The 17,855-nt window shown below is 44.9% G+C and overlaps 1 protein-coding gene across 1 annotated transcript in view; it reads left to right on the forward strand.

Annotated features, from left to right (window-relative positions):
* The first annotated feature begins 1,759 nt into the window (after positions 1-1,759).
* Positions 1,760-17,855, forward strand: part of ARG2 (arginase 2) — a 39,799-nt gene continuing 23,703 nt past the window's right edge. The window contains exons 1-2 of the mRNA XM_004010737.5: positions 1,760-1,927; positions 2,882-2,954. Of these exons, the coding sequence (XP_004010786.1) occupies positions 1,817-1,927; positions 2,882-2,954 (184 nt within the window). The 5' untranslated portion in view covers positions 1,760-1,816. The remainder of the gene's footprint in view (positions 1,928-2,881; positions 2,955-17,855) is intronic.

Below are 17,855 nucleotides of genomic sequence, written 5' to 3' on the forward strand. Positions count from 1 at the left end.
AAAAGTAAATATCTTCTCTAATCCTGTTTCCACGACCTTAAAATAGTCACTACTTTATAGAATTGTTAGAGGGCTAAAAGTTCTTAGAACTTACGTTGGTTATTAGAATATTACTATTACAACTTTAAGTAGTTACTGTCAGCTCTTTCAGTTCAGTTCAGTCGCTCAGCCATGTTTGACTCTTTGCGACCCTGTGAATCGCAGCACGCCAGGCTTCCCTGTCCATCACCAACTCCTGGAGTTTACCCAAACTCATATCCATCAAGTCAGCGATGCCATCCAACCAGCTCATCCTCTGTCATCCCCTATGCCTCCTGCCCCCAATCTCTCCCAGCATCAGGGTCTTTTCCAGTGAGTCAGCTCTTCATATGAGGTGGCCAAAGTATTGGAGTTTCAGCGTCAACATCAGTCCTTCCAATGAACACCCAGGACTGATCTCCTTTAGGATGGACTAGTTGGATCTCCTCACAGTCCAACGGACTCTCAAGAGTCTTCTCCAACACCACACTTCAAAAGCATCAATTCTTTGTCGCTCAGCCTTCTTCACAGTCCAACTCTCACATCCATACATGACCACTGGAAAAACCATGGCCTTGACTAGACGGACCTTTGTTGGCAAAGTAATGTCTCTGCTTTTGAATATGCTATCTAGGTTGGTCATAACTTTCCTTCCAAGGAGGAAGCGTCTTTTAATTTCATGGCTGCAATCACCATCTGCAGTGATTTTGGAGCCCCCCCAAATAAAGTCTGACACTGTTTCCACTGTTTCCCCATCTATTTCCCATGAAGTGATGGGACCAGATGCCATGATCTTCATTTTCTGAATGTTGAGCTTTAAGCCAACTTTTTCACTCTCCTCTTTCACTTTCATCAAGAGGCTTTTTAGTTCCTCTTCGCTTTCTGCCATAAGGGTGGTGTCATCTGCATATCTGAGGTTATTATATGAGATACTGAATAAAGAGCCCCTGTCAGCTCTTTAGCCTCCCTAATATTGAGAAGTAGTTCAGATATGTTGCTATGCTTGTTTTTTAATAACCGGTACTCCCATTATTCAGATGAAGAACTGAAAACGCCTAGAAGGTAACTTATAAATCCTAATTTCACATCCAAAATACCTAAAATAGGTGAGTTATTAATATTAACATGCCCCTCCCGGAGAGCTCTAATCTGTATTGGATATCTCCTAGCCTTTGACGCCCAAAGGGGGTGATAAGCACGTTTCCTGGACCTTGAGCTCTGAGATGAAACAGAGCCGATGGACACCAGCTTGGTCTTGGCCAGGCACTCACGCGGGGTTGGAACATGTCCAGCCCCAGCCAACTCTTCCGTAGAACTGGCATCTGCCAGGCGTGCATTTGTGCGAAGAGTCACGATCCTCGAGCCTACGTACGTGTTGGTTGGTTCGAGAGTTCCGCTGAGTTCGCGAATTTTGAGGCGGGGGTGCGGCGGCCGCTTCCCGCCAAGGGACACACCTCTCCGGGACCTCCCTCTTATTGGCCAGGCCCCCGATCTTGGCCCTGTGGCGTCAGCGGCAGGGGCCTGTCCTTGGCCCGAGAGCCCAGACCCGAGCCAAGTGACATCAGCGAGAGCAGGGGCAAGGAACAACAATGGGCGGGGCCTGCAGGAAGGTGTGCCGGGGGCTGGCTGGGGGCGAGGCGGCGGGGCCTGGGCGGGGCCGGGCGGCGGTGACGTCACGGGTCGGGGGCGGGGCGGCGCGCGCCGCTAGGCTTTAAGCGCTGCCCGCCCCTGCGCTCAGCTCAAGCGGCGATCCGCACGCAGCAGACCTTTGCGTCTACTACTTCCTGCGCTGCCCATCATGTCCCTGAGGAGCCACCTTTCGCGTCTCCTCCGAACTCAAGTGCACTCCGTTCGGAAGAAGTCTGTCCACTCCGTGGCTGTCATTGGAGCCCCATTCTCCCAGGGACAGGTGAGGACTGGGACCTAGCACTTTGGGGCAGGGTTTCTCTCCCCTCAAACCCCCACCCCCAAACCCCTCACTCGAGCCCCGGAGAAAATCGGGACCGGTGGAAAGAACGAGGAGGCTAGGAGAGGATGGGGAGGAACGGAGAGGGGGATGAGGTGGTGGATTCCCGCGATTGGACGCCGGAAGAGCACGTGGGATTTTTCCCCCCCGGTAGAAGATGGGAAAGGAGGGAGGGGATGGATGGAGGGCACCCTGTTTGCGAGGCGGACTGGGGGTAGCGGCCTGGTGGGTTTCTTCAGCCTCCCTTCCGAGGAGAGATAAAGAAGTGGATTCCCCTCAGGGTGATGGAGGAGAGGAAAGACGGGAGAGGATTTCACAGAGGGCCTGGAGGAGGAAAATCCCCGGTGGAAAATCGAGGGCGGAGAGGCTAAAGACAGCGACCGAGGATTTAAGCCTCCAGGGTCTATTCTCAGAAAGAGCGTTCACTGGAAAGGAAGTCGGCGCTTGTCTCTCCAGCGGCGGGAAGACTGAAGGGGCTGTTTTGTCCTCTCTTCAATGAAAGAAACCTGCAGTCGTGGAGACCTCACTGATGGAGAAGCCAGGGCTCAGCCCAGGACAGCGATGCACACACCCGACAGCTAGATTCTGACATGGTTCAGCCTCAGTCTTATCTCCGCCTGCCCTTACCGACACCGAGTGACTTGGGAGGTTGATTTGAATCCAGTGGTTGTTGTCTCTCTCCTCCTTCCCTCCAAAGATCAGAAGATCAGATTAAAAGATTGAAATGATCAGAACTCAGATTAAAAGAATAAAAGGAAGGCCTGATGCTGTCACAGGTTTCCAGAGGGATCTGCTGGAAATTAAGAATACTATTGCAGACTTCTGTATTTTTTGTGAACTAAAATGGTCTTATTTTCAGTCATCTTCCCTCACATCTAGCTCTAATTTAACTTACAGAAAAGAAAAGGAGTGGAATGTGGTCCTGCTGCTGTAAGAGAAGCTGGCTTGATCAAAAGGCTCTCGGATCTGGGTGAGTGGCTGGATTTTAGAAGCCTGAAGGCTGTTAATAGGCCAGTTCAGAGTCTTATTCTCTTGTATCCTGGAACTGCGCGGTGTGCTTGGAAAGCACTTCCCATCCTCCCTTGGATTTCACCTGCAGCTTAAGATCTATGGAGGAGTCTTCAGGCAAAGTCTTCTTGCAATAAAGAGCGAATGGGAAAGGCAAGGAGGTGGAGTGAGGCAGGACCTGGAGCAAGTGCTGGTGACTGCAAAGTGGTGCTGAGGATGCTGGCTCCCGCTCCCACTGGACAGTCAACCTTTCCTTGAAATTCTAGTTCTCCTAACTCAGTCAGAGGTCCTTCTGATTGATCCGTCTAACCAGTTTCCTGTCTTCAAGTCATTTGTTTCCTCCTTAGTTTTAAGAACTTGCTATGACTGTAAGCAGAGACTTAGATCTGTGTTCTCCAAATGAAAATAACTGGGTTTACTTGTCAGAAATAGAGATTCCTTGGCTTCACTGAGGACTAATCTGATTTTCTGGCTCTGAGGTGGGACCCAGGCATGTGCATTTTTCACAGACAGCCCAGATAATCAGAAGTAATATTGCTGTCTTGTAATCAGGATAGTGTTCTAAACATACAGAACCAGAAGTAAATCCCACCCACAGATACATGCCATTTGTCTAGTAATGGAAAAGCTTTTTAGTAACAGGGCACCGAATTCCAATACCCTTATGGTAAGAAGTGTCTTATATCAAACTCAGATGTTTCTAGCTGCTATTCAAGGCCATTTCCTCTGTTACATTAGGACCGTTCACATACCTCTTCTGGAGCTATAAAGCGCAAAAGGCGTGGCAGTAGGGAACTATAGGTCCTGGAGACAGTAATACAGAGGCTAGGTGGACTACAAATCCCCTCCCCATGCTTGCTTAGAAATCTCTGCTGATCATTGAGTCCATTCCAGGGGTGGGTCATCTCCCTCTAAAACAGGATTAATAAACTCCCTGAAATCACCTTGTATTGAGGGGCCGTTCGTACACCTCTGGCTACATGTGGATGTAGTGTCTTGGTTTGAATATTGAAAACTTTTCTGTTAAATAATAAAGAACCCTACTGAAGAAGGAACTAGAATTGATCACTTTAATAACTTTCCAAGTTTACCACCAAAGATGAGAGAGAAGATTTACTTTTCATGTGTCAACAAGTTACCTGATGGGAGGAGATCGTCCCCCTCTTCCTGCTTATAAATGAAGGTGTGTGTACTTAGTCGATCAGTCATGTCTGACTTTTTGCGACCCCATGGACTATAGCCCACCAGGCTCCTCTGTTCATGGGCATTCTCCAGGAAAGAATAATGGAGCGGGTTGTCATGCCCTCCTCCAGGGGATCTTCCCACCTCAGGGATTGAACCCAGGTCTCCTGCATTGCAGGTGGATTCTTTACCGTCTGATCCACCAGGGAACCCCATAAATGAAGATACTGTCTCTTTGAATCAGCTGTACATTCTTTCTTTTTAAAAGTGTCTTTTACACTGAGGAAAGCAGTTTCTGCTAATCGCTATTTTAAAATAATGGGTAAACCTGCAGCCCATCTGATAAACTGAGCCTAGCTTTGCTAAAATTGCCTGCTCATTCTATTCTGCCTTAAGAGACTCCTGACTGGAATCAATTGTAGCTTCTTACAGGGGAGGTTAGTAATACCCAGCTGCTGCTGCTGAATGAGGGGGAGGGGAACGTTTTATAGCAGCTTCTCTTGCTCATGCTTTGTAGACCTTCTTTCCAGCCACAGAGCCTGGTATTTTTCCACTCCAACCTGGGGAAGCCATTCTCCCTAAAAATTCCACTCGCTCAAAAACTTCTTGTGTAAATTTCCAACCTAAAGTAATGATGAAGCTTCAGTTTATTTGGTCCCCCCTTTAATTTTTTCCAGATATTTTTAGTTTTACACTTTTTGTCCTTACCCTGTAGCTGATTGGCAGCCTGGTATTACAAGCAGTCTGAAATAGGATCTCATTGCATATTAATAAGATTGTGGCACTCAGCAGATTTCCAGCATGTGGGTTTGGCTAATCTCCAAGAAGATGCTGGAGAAAAGTACCAAGAGAAGTTTTAAATGGCACTATTCTGAAACAGTACCAAATAAGCAGCATGAGTCAAATTTCAAGGGAGAGAAGACCCGTGGAAAGGTAGCTCACAAATCCCTTTGTTCCTTGCCTTCTGCTCTGATGTCACAGGCTGCTGGTGTTGCCATGGCATCAGTTAAACTTCCTGTTCCCTTGAATGAATGTATTTGATTTTGTCTGGGTTTGTTTGTTCCTTTCCCTGGGCTTAGGCCATTCAGTGGTTCCTCTCTTGGGTGACCACTTTAGTATATAAAGAGAGCCTGAGAGAAATGAAAAAGTAATTTCTCTGACAAGGCTTAGGTGCAGGGCCAGTGCTCCTGATTCTAGTTAGCGCTTATGGTCATGGTAATTTGCACTCTTTCCTCCAAAAGGGGAATGAATGTTCTGTGGGTAAGAGAGTTATAAACTGAGACTAACAGTTTGAGGTGTCTGTTATTGTAATTATGGTAATTTGACCCATCTGTGTAAGGAGTGATGGCAGCCACTGAGGCGACAGCCTGAATGAACCGTGCTCGCGAGATCAGCCAAGGGTTTTGGAGTTCAGGAAGCCATTGTTCCCCTCAACTAGGCGAGGGACATTTATGCTTTTGTCCCATTTGGTGCTCCATCAGAAGCAGGGCAGGAATCTCTGGTTGAGACCTAAGCAAGAACCAATAGAGAGCCGGAGATAGTTTAAACATAGAGATATCAGAGCTGTTTGTTTGGGACAGATTGCTATGTGAGTGCAGGGGTCTGTGTGTGCTTTCAGTGTTTGGTAGAGAATGGTAGCCATCACACATTTAGTTGTATGATAGTGATGCTTCAGCCTGGCTCCCATCCCACCATTGTACTGAAACTACCCCGAGTAAGCTTACTGGTTTGTCAGCCTCTTTTTTGCTGGACCTCTCTACTATATACCACTTCACTCCTGAAATATCCCGTAAGTCAAGACACTGCTGTCTCCTAAGCCTTCTCCCCATTGCTTGGTCCTTCCTGGACTCCTTTTTGGGATCCTCCTCTTCTTCCCAGCTCTCAAGTGCTCATGTCCCCAGTGTTCCTCCAGCTTTCTTCTGAGTAGCTTCATCTCACTGTCACAGATGTCTCAAACTCAACAGGATGGAAACAAAATTCATTACCTCCCTCCCCAGTTTGGTCCTTGGTAGGGGGATGGTTTTTCCAGTGGTCATGTATGGATGTGACAGTTGGACTGTGAAGAAGGCTGAGTGCCGAAGAATTGATGCTTTTGAACTGTGGTGTTGGAGAAGACTCTTGAAAGTCCCTTGGACTGGAAGGAGATCCAACCAGTCCATCCTAAAGGGATCAGTCCTGGGTGTTCTTTGGAATGAATGATGCTAAAGCTGAAACTCCAGTACTTTGGCCACCTCATGCAAAGAGTTGACTCATTGGAAAAGACTGATGCTGGGCGGGATTGGGGGCAAGAGGAGAAGGGGACGACAGAGGATGAGATGGCTGGATGGCATCACCGACTCGATGGACATGAGTTTGGGTGAACTCTGGGAGTGATGGACAGGGAGGCCTGGCGTGCTGCGATTTATGGGGTCGCAAAGAGTTGGACACGACTTAGCGACTAAATGAACTGAACTGAGGGGAGCTAAGATCCCACATGCTTTGTCGCCCCCCAAAAAACAAAAAAAAACCATAAAAACAATATTGTAGCAAACTCAATAGAGATTTGTAAAAAGGTCCACATAAAAATTAAAAGATCCTACATACCACTGTGAAGAATGACAATCCCACATGCTGCACCTAAAACCCAGTGGAGCAAAATACATAATTTTTTTAAAAAAAGAATATTAAAAAAAAGATCCTTTATAATTTGACCCTCAACTACCTCTTCAGACTTCTCTCCATCCACATTCCACTTCATTTTTGTGCTAACTAGGGTTGTGGGCACTTGACCTCGGCTCTACCAATAGAAACACCCATCCTAAACCTTGTCTTGATATTCTGAATGGAGCAGTGAAGATTTCATTCCGTGAGGGGCCATGGTGGCGGCAGTTGCAGCAGTAGCTTCTGTCCGTGGGATCAGCCATGCAAACTGCAGTGCTTCCTACCTGCTAGTAGTGGAGTTGACAGCTGCAGTAGTATCTTCACTGGGCAAACCTGCATTGGAAAGGCAGAGTCTTAACCACTGGACCACCAGGGAAGTCCCAAGCGTAAAACTTGAAAATGTCATCAAGTTCTAGGCGTGCCTGACTATGGTAAACAGACCTACCTTAGTGTGTTAACTGTGACTTATTAATAATTTTACGTTCAGTGTTCTGTACCTTAAGCATGGTGTAGGTTATAGGAGTACATATATTTGCCAAAACTCATTGCACTTAAAATGTCAACGAATATAAAGTAGACGTCAAAGCTGCTTAAACATTTCTAGGTTTATTCTTTTTTTCTTTTCATACTGTGCATAGGGTTCTCAAGGCAAGAATACTGAAGTGGTTTGCCATTCTCTTCTCCAGTGGAGAGCCAACTCATTGGAAAAGACCCTAATGCTGGGAAAGATTGAGGGTAGGAGGAGGAGGGGTCGACAGAGGATGAGTTGGTTGGATGGCATCACCGACTCAATAGATACGAGTTTGAGCAAACTCTAGGAGATAGTGAAGGACAGGGAAGTCTGGCATGCTGCAGCCTACACAGTCACAAAGAGTTTGGCATGACTTAGTGACTGAACAATAGGTGTATTTTTAGGATCAGCTTTTAGTCACTAAAAACTATAACAAGTTCACTAATTCGCATTGTGACTGTCTGCGGGTGTTAGTCACTTAGTCGTGTCCAACTCTTTGTGACCCCATGGACTGTAGCCCACAAGTCTCCTCTGTCCATGGAATTCTCCAGGCAAGAATACTGGAGTGGCTAGCCATTCCCTTCTCCAGGGGATCTTCCTGACCCAGAGAAAGAACCCTGGTCTCCTACATTGCAGGCAGATTCTTTACCATCTGTGCTACCAGGGAAACCCTCAGTTTCATTATTTTGTATATTCAAAAAATTTAAGCACTACAGAGGAACTAAAAAGCCTCCTGATGAAAGTGAAAGAGGAAAGTGAAAAAGTTGGCTTAAAGCTCAACATTCAGAAAACTAAGATCATGGCATCCGGTCCCATCACTTCATGGGAAATAGATGGGAAACAGTGGAAACAGTGTCAGACTTTATTTTTTGGGCTCCAAAATCAGTGCAGATGGTGACTTCAGCCATGAAATTAAAAGACGCTTACTCCTTGGAAGGAAAGTTATGACCAACCTAGATAGCATATTCAAAAGCAGAGACATTACTTTGCCAACAAAGGTCTGTCTAGTCAAGGCTATGGTTTTTCCAGTAGTCATGTATGGATGTGAAATTTGGACTGTGAAGAAAGCTGAACGCCAAAGAATTGATGCTTTTGAACTGTTGGAGAAGACTCTTGAGAGTCCCTTGGACTGCAAGGAGATCCAACCAGTCCATCCTAAAGGGATCAGTCCTGGGTGTTCTTTGGAAGGACTGATGCTAAAGCTGAAACTCCAATACTTTGGCCACCTCTTGCTAAGAGTTGACTCATTGGAAAAGACTCTGATGCTGGGAGAAATTGGGGGCAGGAGGAGAAGGGGATGACAGAGGATGAGATGGCTGGATGGCATCACCGACTCAATGGACGTGAGTCTGAGTGAACTCCGGGAGTTGGTGATGGACAGGGAGGCCTGGCGTGCTGCGATTCATGGGGTCACAAAGAGTTGACTGAGCAACTGAACTATACTGACTGAAGCTTTAGATACTAGAAATACAATAGTGAACAAAACAGAAATACCTGTTATCATGGAACTCTCATTCTAATAAGGGGTGGTTGGAAGCTGATATAATTAAAACATACAGTATGTCAGATGTAATGACATAAATAAATGAATGTAAGGGTTGGGGGATGGGGTAAGCATTGCAGATGTAGGTAGGAGGCTTCACTGAGAAGGGGTCCTGTGAGCAGACCTATGGGAGATAAGGAAATGAACCATGTGCATATCTGAAAGAAAAGCATTTTAGGAAGAAGGTAAGTGCAGTAAGTGAAGTGTAAAGACCCTGAGATAGAAAGGTGCCTGGAATGTTGAGGGAACAAAAAGCTACTCCTAAGGTCCTTCCAGTGGTTGTCTTATGGAAAGGGGAGGGCATTTCTACACTCTCATATCCAGTTTTTCAAGAAAAGCCAGAAATCTGGGTTCTTATAGGAGATTTAAGAAAAACGTGATATCATAAAATGGAATATTGAGTCACAAAAAGGAATGAATTGCCAGTTCATGCTTCAAAATGGATAAACTCTGACAGCATGATGCTGAGTGAAAGAAGGAAGACCACATATTGTATAAATCCATTTATGTGAAATGTCCAGAGCAGGCAAATCTATATAGAAAATGATTAGTGGTTCCCAGTGACTCGGGAGAGAGAGAATGGGGAGTGACTGCTAGTGGGTCCTGGTTTCTTTTTGGAGTGTGTTTAGCTTTTCTGGAATTAGTAATTTGCTAATGCCTTGGCAAAAGTACACATCACTGATGAGCTTGAATATAGGCAAATCTATTATAGGCATTACTGGGTGGGATTTGGCAACTTTTAATATAACTGTATCTTTCCTGCTTAGGAAAAGGCAGCACAGAATTTAACTTACATCTTATATTTCAAAGTTGTTTGATAGCTAACCTTTATTATGTTCTAAGCACTGTGATAGGCTTTTGCTCTTATGAGATCCTTACTCTTAAGAGCAAATTATGACATTAGGATGGCTAGCATCAAAACTAAATAACAGTTGTTGGTGAGGATGTGGAGCTATTGGAACCCTTGTGCACTGTTGGTGGGAATATAAAATTATTCAGGTACTGTGGAAAAGAGTACGGCATTTTCTCAAAGTTAAAAATAGTTAATAGATGATCTACAAATTCTACTCTGGCCACATATTCAACAGAATTGAAAAACAGGGTTTTGAAGAGATGTTTGTATACCCATATTCATAGCAGCATGCTTCATAATAATAGCCCAACGGTGGAAGCAACCAAGTGTCCCTTAATGGACGAATGGATAAACAAAATGTGGTACAAACATACAACAGAAAATTAGCCTTAGAAAGGAAATTGACATATGCTATAACATGTTGAACCTTGAGCATTATGTTAAGTGATATAAGCCAGTTGCAAAAAGACATACTGTATGATTCCATTTATGAGGTACCTGGAGTAGTCAGATTCATAGGGGCAAAGTAGAATGGTGGTTCAGGGACTGGAAGAAGAGGGAATGGAGAGAGATGGTTTAATGGGTACAGAATCTCAGTTTACAAGAAAGAGTTCTGGAGATGGATGGTGGTGATCATTATCTAGCAATGTGAACTTAATACCCCTTAAAAGTGATTAAGATGGTTATTTTTATGTGTATTTTACCATAATTTAAATTTGTGTGTATTTTACCACAACTTAAAATTTGAAAATGAATTAGAATATTCACTTGAGGTTGTAACTTCTTAGGGACATAATAATGGTGTATGCTTGAAAATTTTTCAACTTGTTATTTAGCACACTGTTCTATAAATAAAAGCTGAGAATGGAAAAAAAAAAAAAAAAAAAAGTATGGCCTGAAGGTCATACAGTCAGCAGTAGAAGTAGTTGAGAGCTTCACAACTTGCATTATACAACCTAGCCCCTCAGTTGGGGCAGTCAGCTGCCTTCTTGGTTCATCATGGCTGAATAAGCTGAGTGGCACCATCATAAAGGTATGGTCTCCAGCTTCTTCTGAAATTCCTGTATTTCTTATGATGGCTATTTCAAACCTACCCACAATTCTCCTATTTTTCCAACTCAAGTATGAACTCCCTTAACTTCTAGCTCTTCTCCCCATCATCCCCCCAGTTAGTTGTTATCTACAAAGATGTTATGACACTCACCTTAGAGGATGAGGTATCCAGTCCTTCCTGGATAGGCAGATACAATTGCACGTGATGAAAGTCCCAAATAACAGTGCTTTAAGAAAAACAGTTCACTCTCCAGGAAATAGAGTCTAGAGGGAAGTCAGAGCTGGTTTGGAGGCCCAGTTCCTTAACATTCAGACCTAGATTCTTGTCTTGCTGTATTACCAGCAAGGCCTCTATCTAATGGTCCCTTAAGGCTGTGGCCTCGTTTCTGGTGGCAGGATGGGAGAATGAACCAAGAAGCGGGCATAGGGAGAACCTGCGCTTTCCCTTAAGGGAAGTTCCCAGAACATTGCTGGAGGATGCCGCTGCTTATCCTCTTGGCCCCAGTATGTCGCATGGCCACAGCCAGTTGGAAAGGAAGATGTTGAGTTTAGTCTATTCTAGGGGGTCATGCCTCAGCTATTAATAAAATTCTTTCTGGAGGAAGGGAAGAGCAGATACTGGACAAGTGATTCTCGGCCATGCCATCTCCCTGGGGTCTAGAGCCTGTCTCTTTCTACTTCCCGAGTGACCTTGCTCCGGCACTTAGCCCTTCTTTCCCTTGTTTCTCAGCACCTGTCTATTAACCTGTCCCTTCAATAATTCAGTGCAAATCTTACCCACCTCCCACCCCCTGTCTGCCAAAATTAGCCTTCCAGCCCTTGTCCAGATATTTTGCTTCTCTTCAGAGCCACTGTCTTGGCTTCCCCACTGCCTTTTTACATATCTCCTTGCTATAACCTGGTGTCCTGGGCCATCACTGCAATGAAACTGATTTTGCTAAGGTCTCTGACCTCCTACTTTCTAATACGGTGGATTCTGCAACATTCATATTTGACACTATTAACCGTGCCATCCTTATTGAAACTGACACCACCCTCTTCTGCTTTTAATTCTTCGGATTTCTTTGCAATATTCTCTGCCGTCTACATGTTGGTATTTATCAGGGTTTTTGCCCTTGATCCTCTTGCTTTATGCTGCCTTGGTTGGCAGTTTGTCCATTTCCATGGCCTTCCTGGTACTGGTACATTGATGCCTCCAGAGCTTTATCTCCAACGCTTAAAATTCTCTTTCCTTCCAGCTCCAAACTTATATACCAGCTGGCTTCCATGTATCTTAACTTTTTTATTATGGAAGTGTTCAAACATAAGAAAAGTAGAGATGGTAACATAATGAATTTGATGTCTCACCTAGTACCAATTATCCATACCTGGCAATGTTTCTCATCCCACCTCCATACCTTTTGAAGCAAATAACAGACATCATATTTTTTCATCTGCAAATATTTCATTGTATTTCTTCAAAATTCAAGAAAGCTTTAAAATTAACTACAATATTTACTGCATCTAAAATAAGTTAGTATCAAATACAGAGTATCAGGGAAATATAATTTAAAAGAATTTCTCAACTGAGAACCTGTCCACAAAGGTGGTAGAGAAGGAAAACAGTTTATTTTTGAATAAGCATTAAATCAGGCAATCTGCTGAAAAATTACAAAGATAAAGAAATCTTACTCTTTTCTATAGCCAAGCAGGTGCAAGAACAATCCATGTTTTCAAGATTAATAACTAGTCCTCCAGTTAGAAGACTTTGATAGTTGACCTTATGTCACAGGGCTTCCCACGTGGCACTGTTGGTAAAGAACCCATCTGCCACTGCAGGAGATGGAAGAGACTCGGGTTCGATCCCTGGGTCAGGCGGGTTTGATCCCTGGGTCAGGAAGATCCTCTGGAGGAGGGCATGGCAACCCATTCCAGTATTCTTGCCTAGAGAATCCCATGGACAGAGGAGGCTGGTGGGCTCCAATCCATGGGATTGCAAAGAGTTAGACATGGCTGAATCAACTTAGCATGCACACAGTTATATCACATGTTCAGTTCAGTACAATTGCTCAGTCGTGTCCAACTCTCTGTGACCCCATGAACTGCAGCATACCAAGCCTCCCTGTCTATCACCAACTCCCGGAGTTTACCCAAACTCATGTCCATTGAGTCAGTGATGCCATCCAACCATCTCATCCTCTGCCGTCCCCTTCTCCTCCTGCCCTCAATCTTTCCCAGCATCAGGGTCTTTTTCAATGAGTCAGCTCTTCACATTAGGTGGCCAAAGTATTGGAGTTTCACCTTCAACATCAGTCCTTCCAATGAACATCCAGGACTGATCTCCTTGCAGTCTAAGGGACTCTTAAGAGTCTTCTCCAACACCACAGTTCAAAAGCATCAGTTCTTCTGTACTCAGCTTTCTTTATAGTCCAACTCTCATATCCATAAATGACTACTGGAAAAAATATATGTAGCTCATCCTAACTTTATCATGGAACTTGGAGGGACTACTTTAGTTGACTGGCTTTATCTGGAGGGGAAACAAACATCTCACATCTTAACGTGGGAGGTAGTTTTTTGGCAAATTGAAGCCAGGAGCCCACCATCCATGCCCTTAGAAGTGGGAGGTCGAGACCCTGGAAGTTTGCATTTCAAAAAGTGGCTCCTTGAGGAAACATTCCTAGGTTACAAGGCCTATTTAGTCGTAAATATTACTTGCATGTGAAAAGGACAGAGAAAGGAATTCTGAAACACAGGGAGGGGAAAAGTCTACCCTTATTTTCAACAGGGATAATTAAGTCTATTTTCAGTTTGTATCTGTCTTTGCACAGTTGAGATTCACAGTGCCCAATTGATTTACACTTGTGGTTGATCTGTAGAGGAAACTAGGTCATTTGTCTGTAGAATCTCTCAGCTTGGATTTGCCATCTCTCAGCTTGGATTTGCCATCTCTCAGATGGCATCCGGTAGCATTCTGTGACATGTTCTTTGTCCTCTGTATTTCCTGTCAACTGGTTACTGAATCTAGATTCTTGGTCAAATTCAGGTCCAGCTTTTTGTTTTTCTTCCTGGCAGTTCTGCTTCTTGTGCTCAGTCACATGTGACTCTTTGCGGGGCCATGGACTGTAGCCCACCAGACTCCTCTGCCCATGGAATTTCCCAGGCAAGAGTACTGGAGTGGGTAGCCATTTCCTTCTCCAGAGGATCTTCCCAACCCAGGGATCAAACCCAGGTCTCCTGCATTGCAGGCAGATTCTTTACCATTTGAGCCACCAGGTGACATGTTTTCATTCAAAGTGATGTCATCAGTCATGAATACTCGTTGAGCCTTTAACTTGTTGAATTGAGCCATTAACTCATTCCTGTGTTTATTTTTGGGGGCTCCAAAATCACTGCAGATGGTGATTGCAGCCATGAAATTAAAAGACGCTTACTCCTTGGAAGGAAAGTTATGACCAACCTAGATAGTATATTCAAAAGCAGAGACATTACTTTGCCGACTAAGGTCCATCTAGTCAAGGCTATGGTTTATCCAGTAGTCATGTATGGATGTGAGAGTTGGACTGTGAAGAAGGCTGAGCGCCGAAGAATTGATGCTTTTGAACTGTGGTGTTGGAGAAGACTCTTGCGAGTCCCTTGAACTGCAAGGAGATCCAACCAGTCCATTCTGAAAGAGATCAACCCTGGGATTTCTTTGGAAGGAATGATGCTAAAGCTGAAACTCCAGTACTTTGGCCACCTCATGCAAAGAGTTGACTCATTGGAAAAGACTCTGATGCTGGGAGGGATTGGGGGCAGGAGGAGAAGGGGACGACAGAGGATGAGATGGCTGGATGGCATCATGGACTCGATGGACGCGAGTCTGAGTGAACTCTGGGAGTTGGTGATGGACAGGGAGGCCTGGCGTGCTGCGATTCATGGGGTTGCAGAGAGTCGGACATGACTGAGCAACTGAACTGAACTGAACTGTGTATGATCAACAGGATAGTCTCTAACACGCCAATGTCAGTGCATCCAAAACTGAACTTACTATCATCTCTACCCCCTTTCCCTGTGCTTTCTTATCTCTGGTGGTAGCAGAACCAGAAAGCTGGAGGGAAACCCTTTCTCCCCCATAGCCCTTTTAAGTATTGCTGGAATCTTATTAGTTCTCTCCCACCGCCTTGTCTTTATAGCCCCTCTGGTGGCTGCTCTTCTGCAGGCCAGGCAGTTTTCCAGAGGCCACCAGATCACCAGATCTACAGTGCGGATTTGATCTGCCCCCTCCTGACTTGAACCTTAGTAGCTCTTACTGCATATAGAACCTGAACCCTGCCTCTTCCCGCCTCATCTCTCTGCAGTCATCCCTGATGGTCCCTGGGCATTGTTGTGTAAGGTTGAAAGCATTATGTGCCTTTTCTGCTTGGCAAGCCTTTCTCCTTTTATTCCTGACTAAAACCTTCAAGATTCAGATACCGACTCTTCTGAGATGCCCTCTTGGCTTATCCTGGGTCTGAGTCAGCACCTTCTCGTGACTCTTCCCATCACACCCTGTATATCACAGCATCATCACAATTAGCAGCGGTCTGTGCTTTCCCTGCCTGTCTTCTGACCAGGCTGTGAGCACCCTGAAGGCTACAGTCAGCACACAGTCAGCTTTTGCTGAAGGAAGAAATGGGGCGAAGCATTCTACCTGTCTTCTGGAACTTCATTCCCGTCGTGACCCATGGGATTTTCCTGGATCACAACTTCCTTTCTCTCCAAATGGTTTGCTCCTCAGAAGCCCCCTGGTTTCCCAGATTTTAAAAAAGTATGACAATAGATAATATATCAAATTGATATATTATCAGATTATGTATATTAATCTATATATCTGTCGTGTATCAAATTGTTTAATTCTTACAAGGTGTTGGGCTACCAGTTGAATGAACTTAGTCACACTAAGTGTTGGTAAGCAGCGATGGCCAGTTTTTGCCTCCTTTTTTGAAACATGCTTGGTCTTAATCTAGAACCTGAGTATCCAATGATGACTGTTTCAAGTAAGACTGACCTCTAGTTGCTTTAGACGGAAGTGGCATTGTTCCTTTCATATCCAAGACAGTACCGTTCAGAGACCTAGAACCTAAGGGATTACTGTGGTTAGTTTAAATAACTTAGTCCTTGAATAAATTTACTTGTCCTCTGTATTAATGAGCAAGCTGGTAGGGAGGGTGTATTCCTGTAATAGATGTAGTAATGCTAAGATTTGATGAGAAGATAGCATCTTTCTGGCTCCCTCCTCTATTCCAAGAAACCAGAATTACAGAAGAGGAAAAGAAGTAGAAAATGCCTTCCTGTGTGACTGAGAATTGAGTCACAGTGGGGTGTTGCATTGTGGCTAGGGCTTTTGGAGAATCAGTGTCCCAAGTGAAATTGGCTGTGCCTTTCAATTCTTTTATAGGGAAACTAGAAAATTTGAACTGTGTGTGAGAGCTGGACTCCTTAGGAGCCATTGTGATGAGAAATCAGTGGGCCTATGTGTATTTGCTACTTCTCACCGAAAACTCTTGTTCTTCTCAAAATGACATAATCATACTACAAACAAGTTTGGGGAAGTCTTAAATTACACCATCTGTTGTGAGAAAAGGGTAGGGTGGAGAGAAAAACCACAAAGATGCCTCATCAAGTTGAACTAATACAATGTGACCCTTAGTGTATGTAGGCTTTTCCTTGTCTCCTTATTTTAACTAACAACTGTGTGAGAGTGGGACACACTTAGAGACTGAACTTGGTTAGAGATCTTGACTGTTCTGAGGGGGGTCAGGGGCCAGAGGACAGTGATTCTTTCCTTTGCATCTGTTGTGACCACATGAACCATCCTGGCCACCTGGTCTCCACGCACTGTGCTTTAGAATAGTGTGGAATGTAGTCCGTCTGGTTTGTGGAGCTTCCTCGGGAAACCAACCAGGGGGCTAGCCCAGGTCTGGGGCAGGGAGCTACACATCTGGACTGGTTCCCTGGCAGAGCCTTAGTAGTCACCGGCCCTTTCAGTCCTTCCTGGAACAAGGTGAAGCATCAAGAATTTTAAAAAGATAAGACCACATATTCTCAAGAGCACTATTATAGCCCCAGGGATGGTCACTATCTCTTTCTGTGGTTAGATAGTGAAGTAGCTTGAGGTCTTGTCAGCATGTTAACAACAGATCTTTTTCTCAGAGAAGCTTAACAGTCTTGTTTGGAATGAGGGAAAGTGGTTATGTTGCAGTGACTTGTGAAGCCAGAGGAACCCTCCTCTTCTCTCTGCCCCTGCCTGTGTTGGAATCAGGCTGCCGTCTGTCCACTGAAGATCTGCCCGAGAAAGCTGAGCTGGCTGCCTCACCATGGTCTAGAAGTGCCTGGAGGGTTGACATGAGTTGGGTACAGTTCACTTCAGTTCAGTCGCTCAGTTGTGTCTGACTCTTTGCGACCCCATGAACTGCAGCACACCAGGCCTCCCTGTTCATCACCATCTCCCGGAGTTCACTCAGACTCATGTCCATCGAGTCCGTGATGCCATCCAGCCATCTCATCCTCTGTCGTCCCCTACTCCTCTTGCCCCCAATCCCTCCCAGCATCAGAGTCTTTTCCAGTGAGTCAACTCTTCGCATGAGGTGGCCAAAGTACTGGAGTTTCAGCTCTAGCATCATTCCTTCCAAAGAAATCCCAGGGCTGATCTCCTTCAGGATGGACTGGTTGGATCTCCTTGCAGTCCAAGGGACTCTCTAGAGTCTTCTCCAACACCACAGTTCAAAAGCATCAATTCTTCGGTGCTCAGCCTTCTTCACAGTCCAACTATCACATCCATCCATGCCCACAGGAAAAACCATAGCCTTGACTAGATGGACCTTAGTCGGCAAAGTAATGTCTCTGCTTTTGAATATACTGTCTAGGTTGGTCATAACTTTCCTTCCAAGGAGTAAGCGTCTTTTAATTTCATGGCTGCTATCACCATATGCATTGATTTTGGAGCCCCCCAAAAATAAAGTCTGACACTGTTTCCACTGTTTCCCCATCTATTTCCCATGAAGTGATGGGACTGGATACCATGATCTTCGTTTTCTGAATGTTGAGCTTTAAGCCAACTTTTTCGCTCTCCTCTTTCACT

Source organism: Ovis aries, chromosome 7 (genome assembly GCF_016772045.2).
Source record: "Ovis aries strain OAR_USU_Benz2616 breed Rambouillet chromosome 7, ARS-UI_Ramb_v3.0, whole genome shotgun sequence".
NCBI classification, from domain to species: Eukaryota; Metazoa; Chordata; class Mammalia; order Artiodactyla; family Bovidae; genus Ovis; species Ovis aries.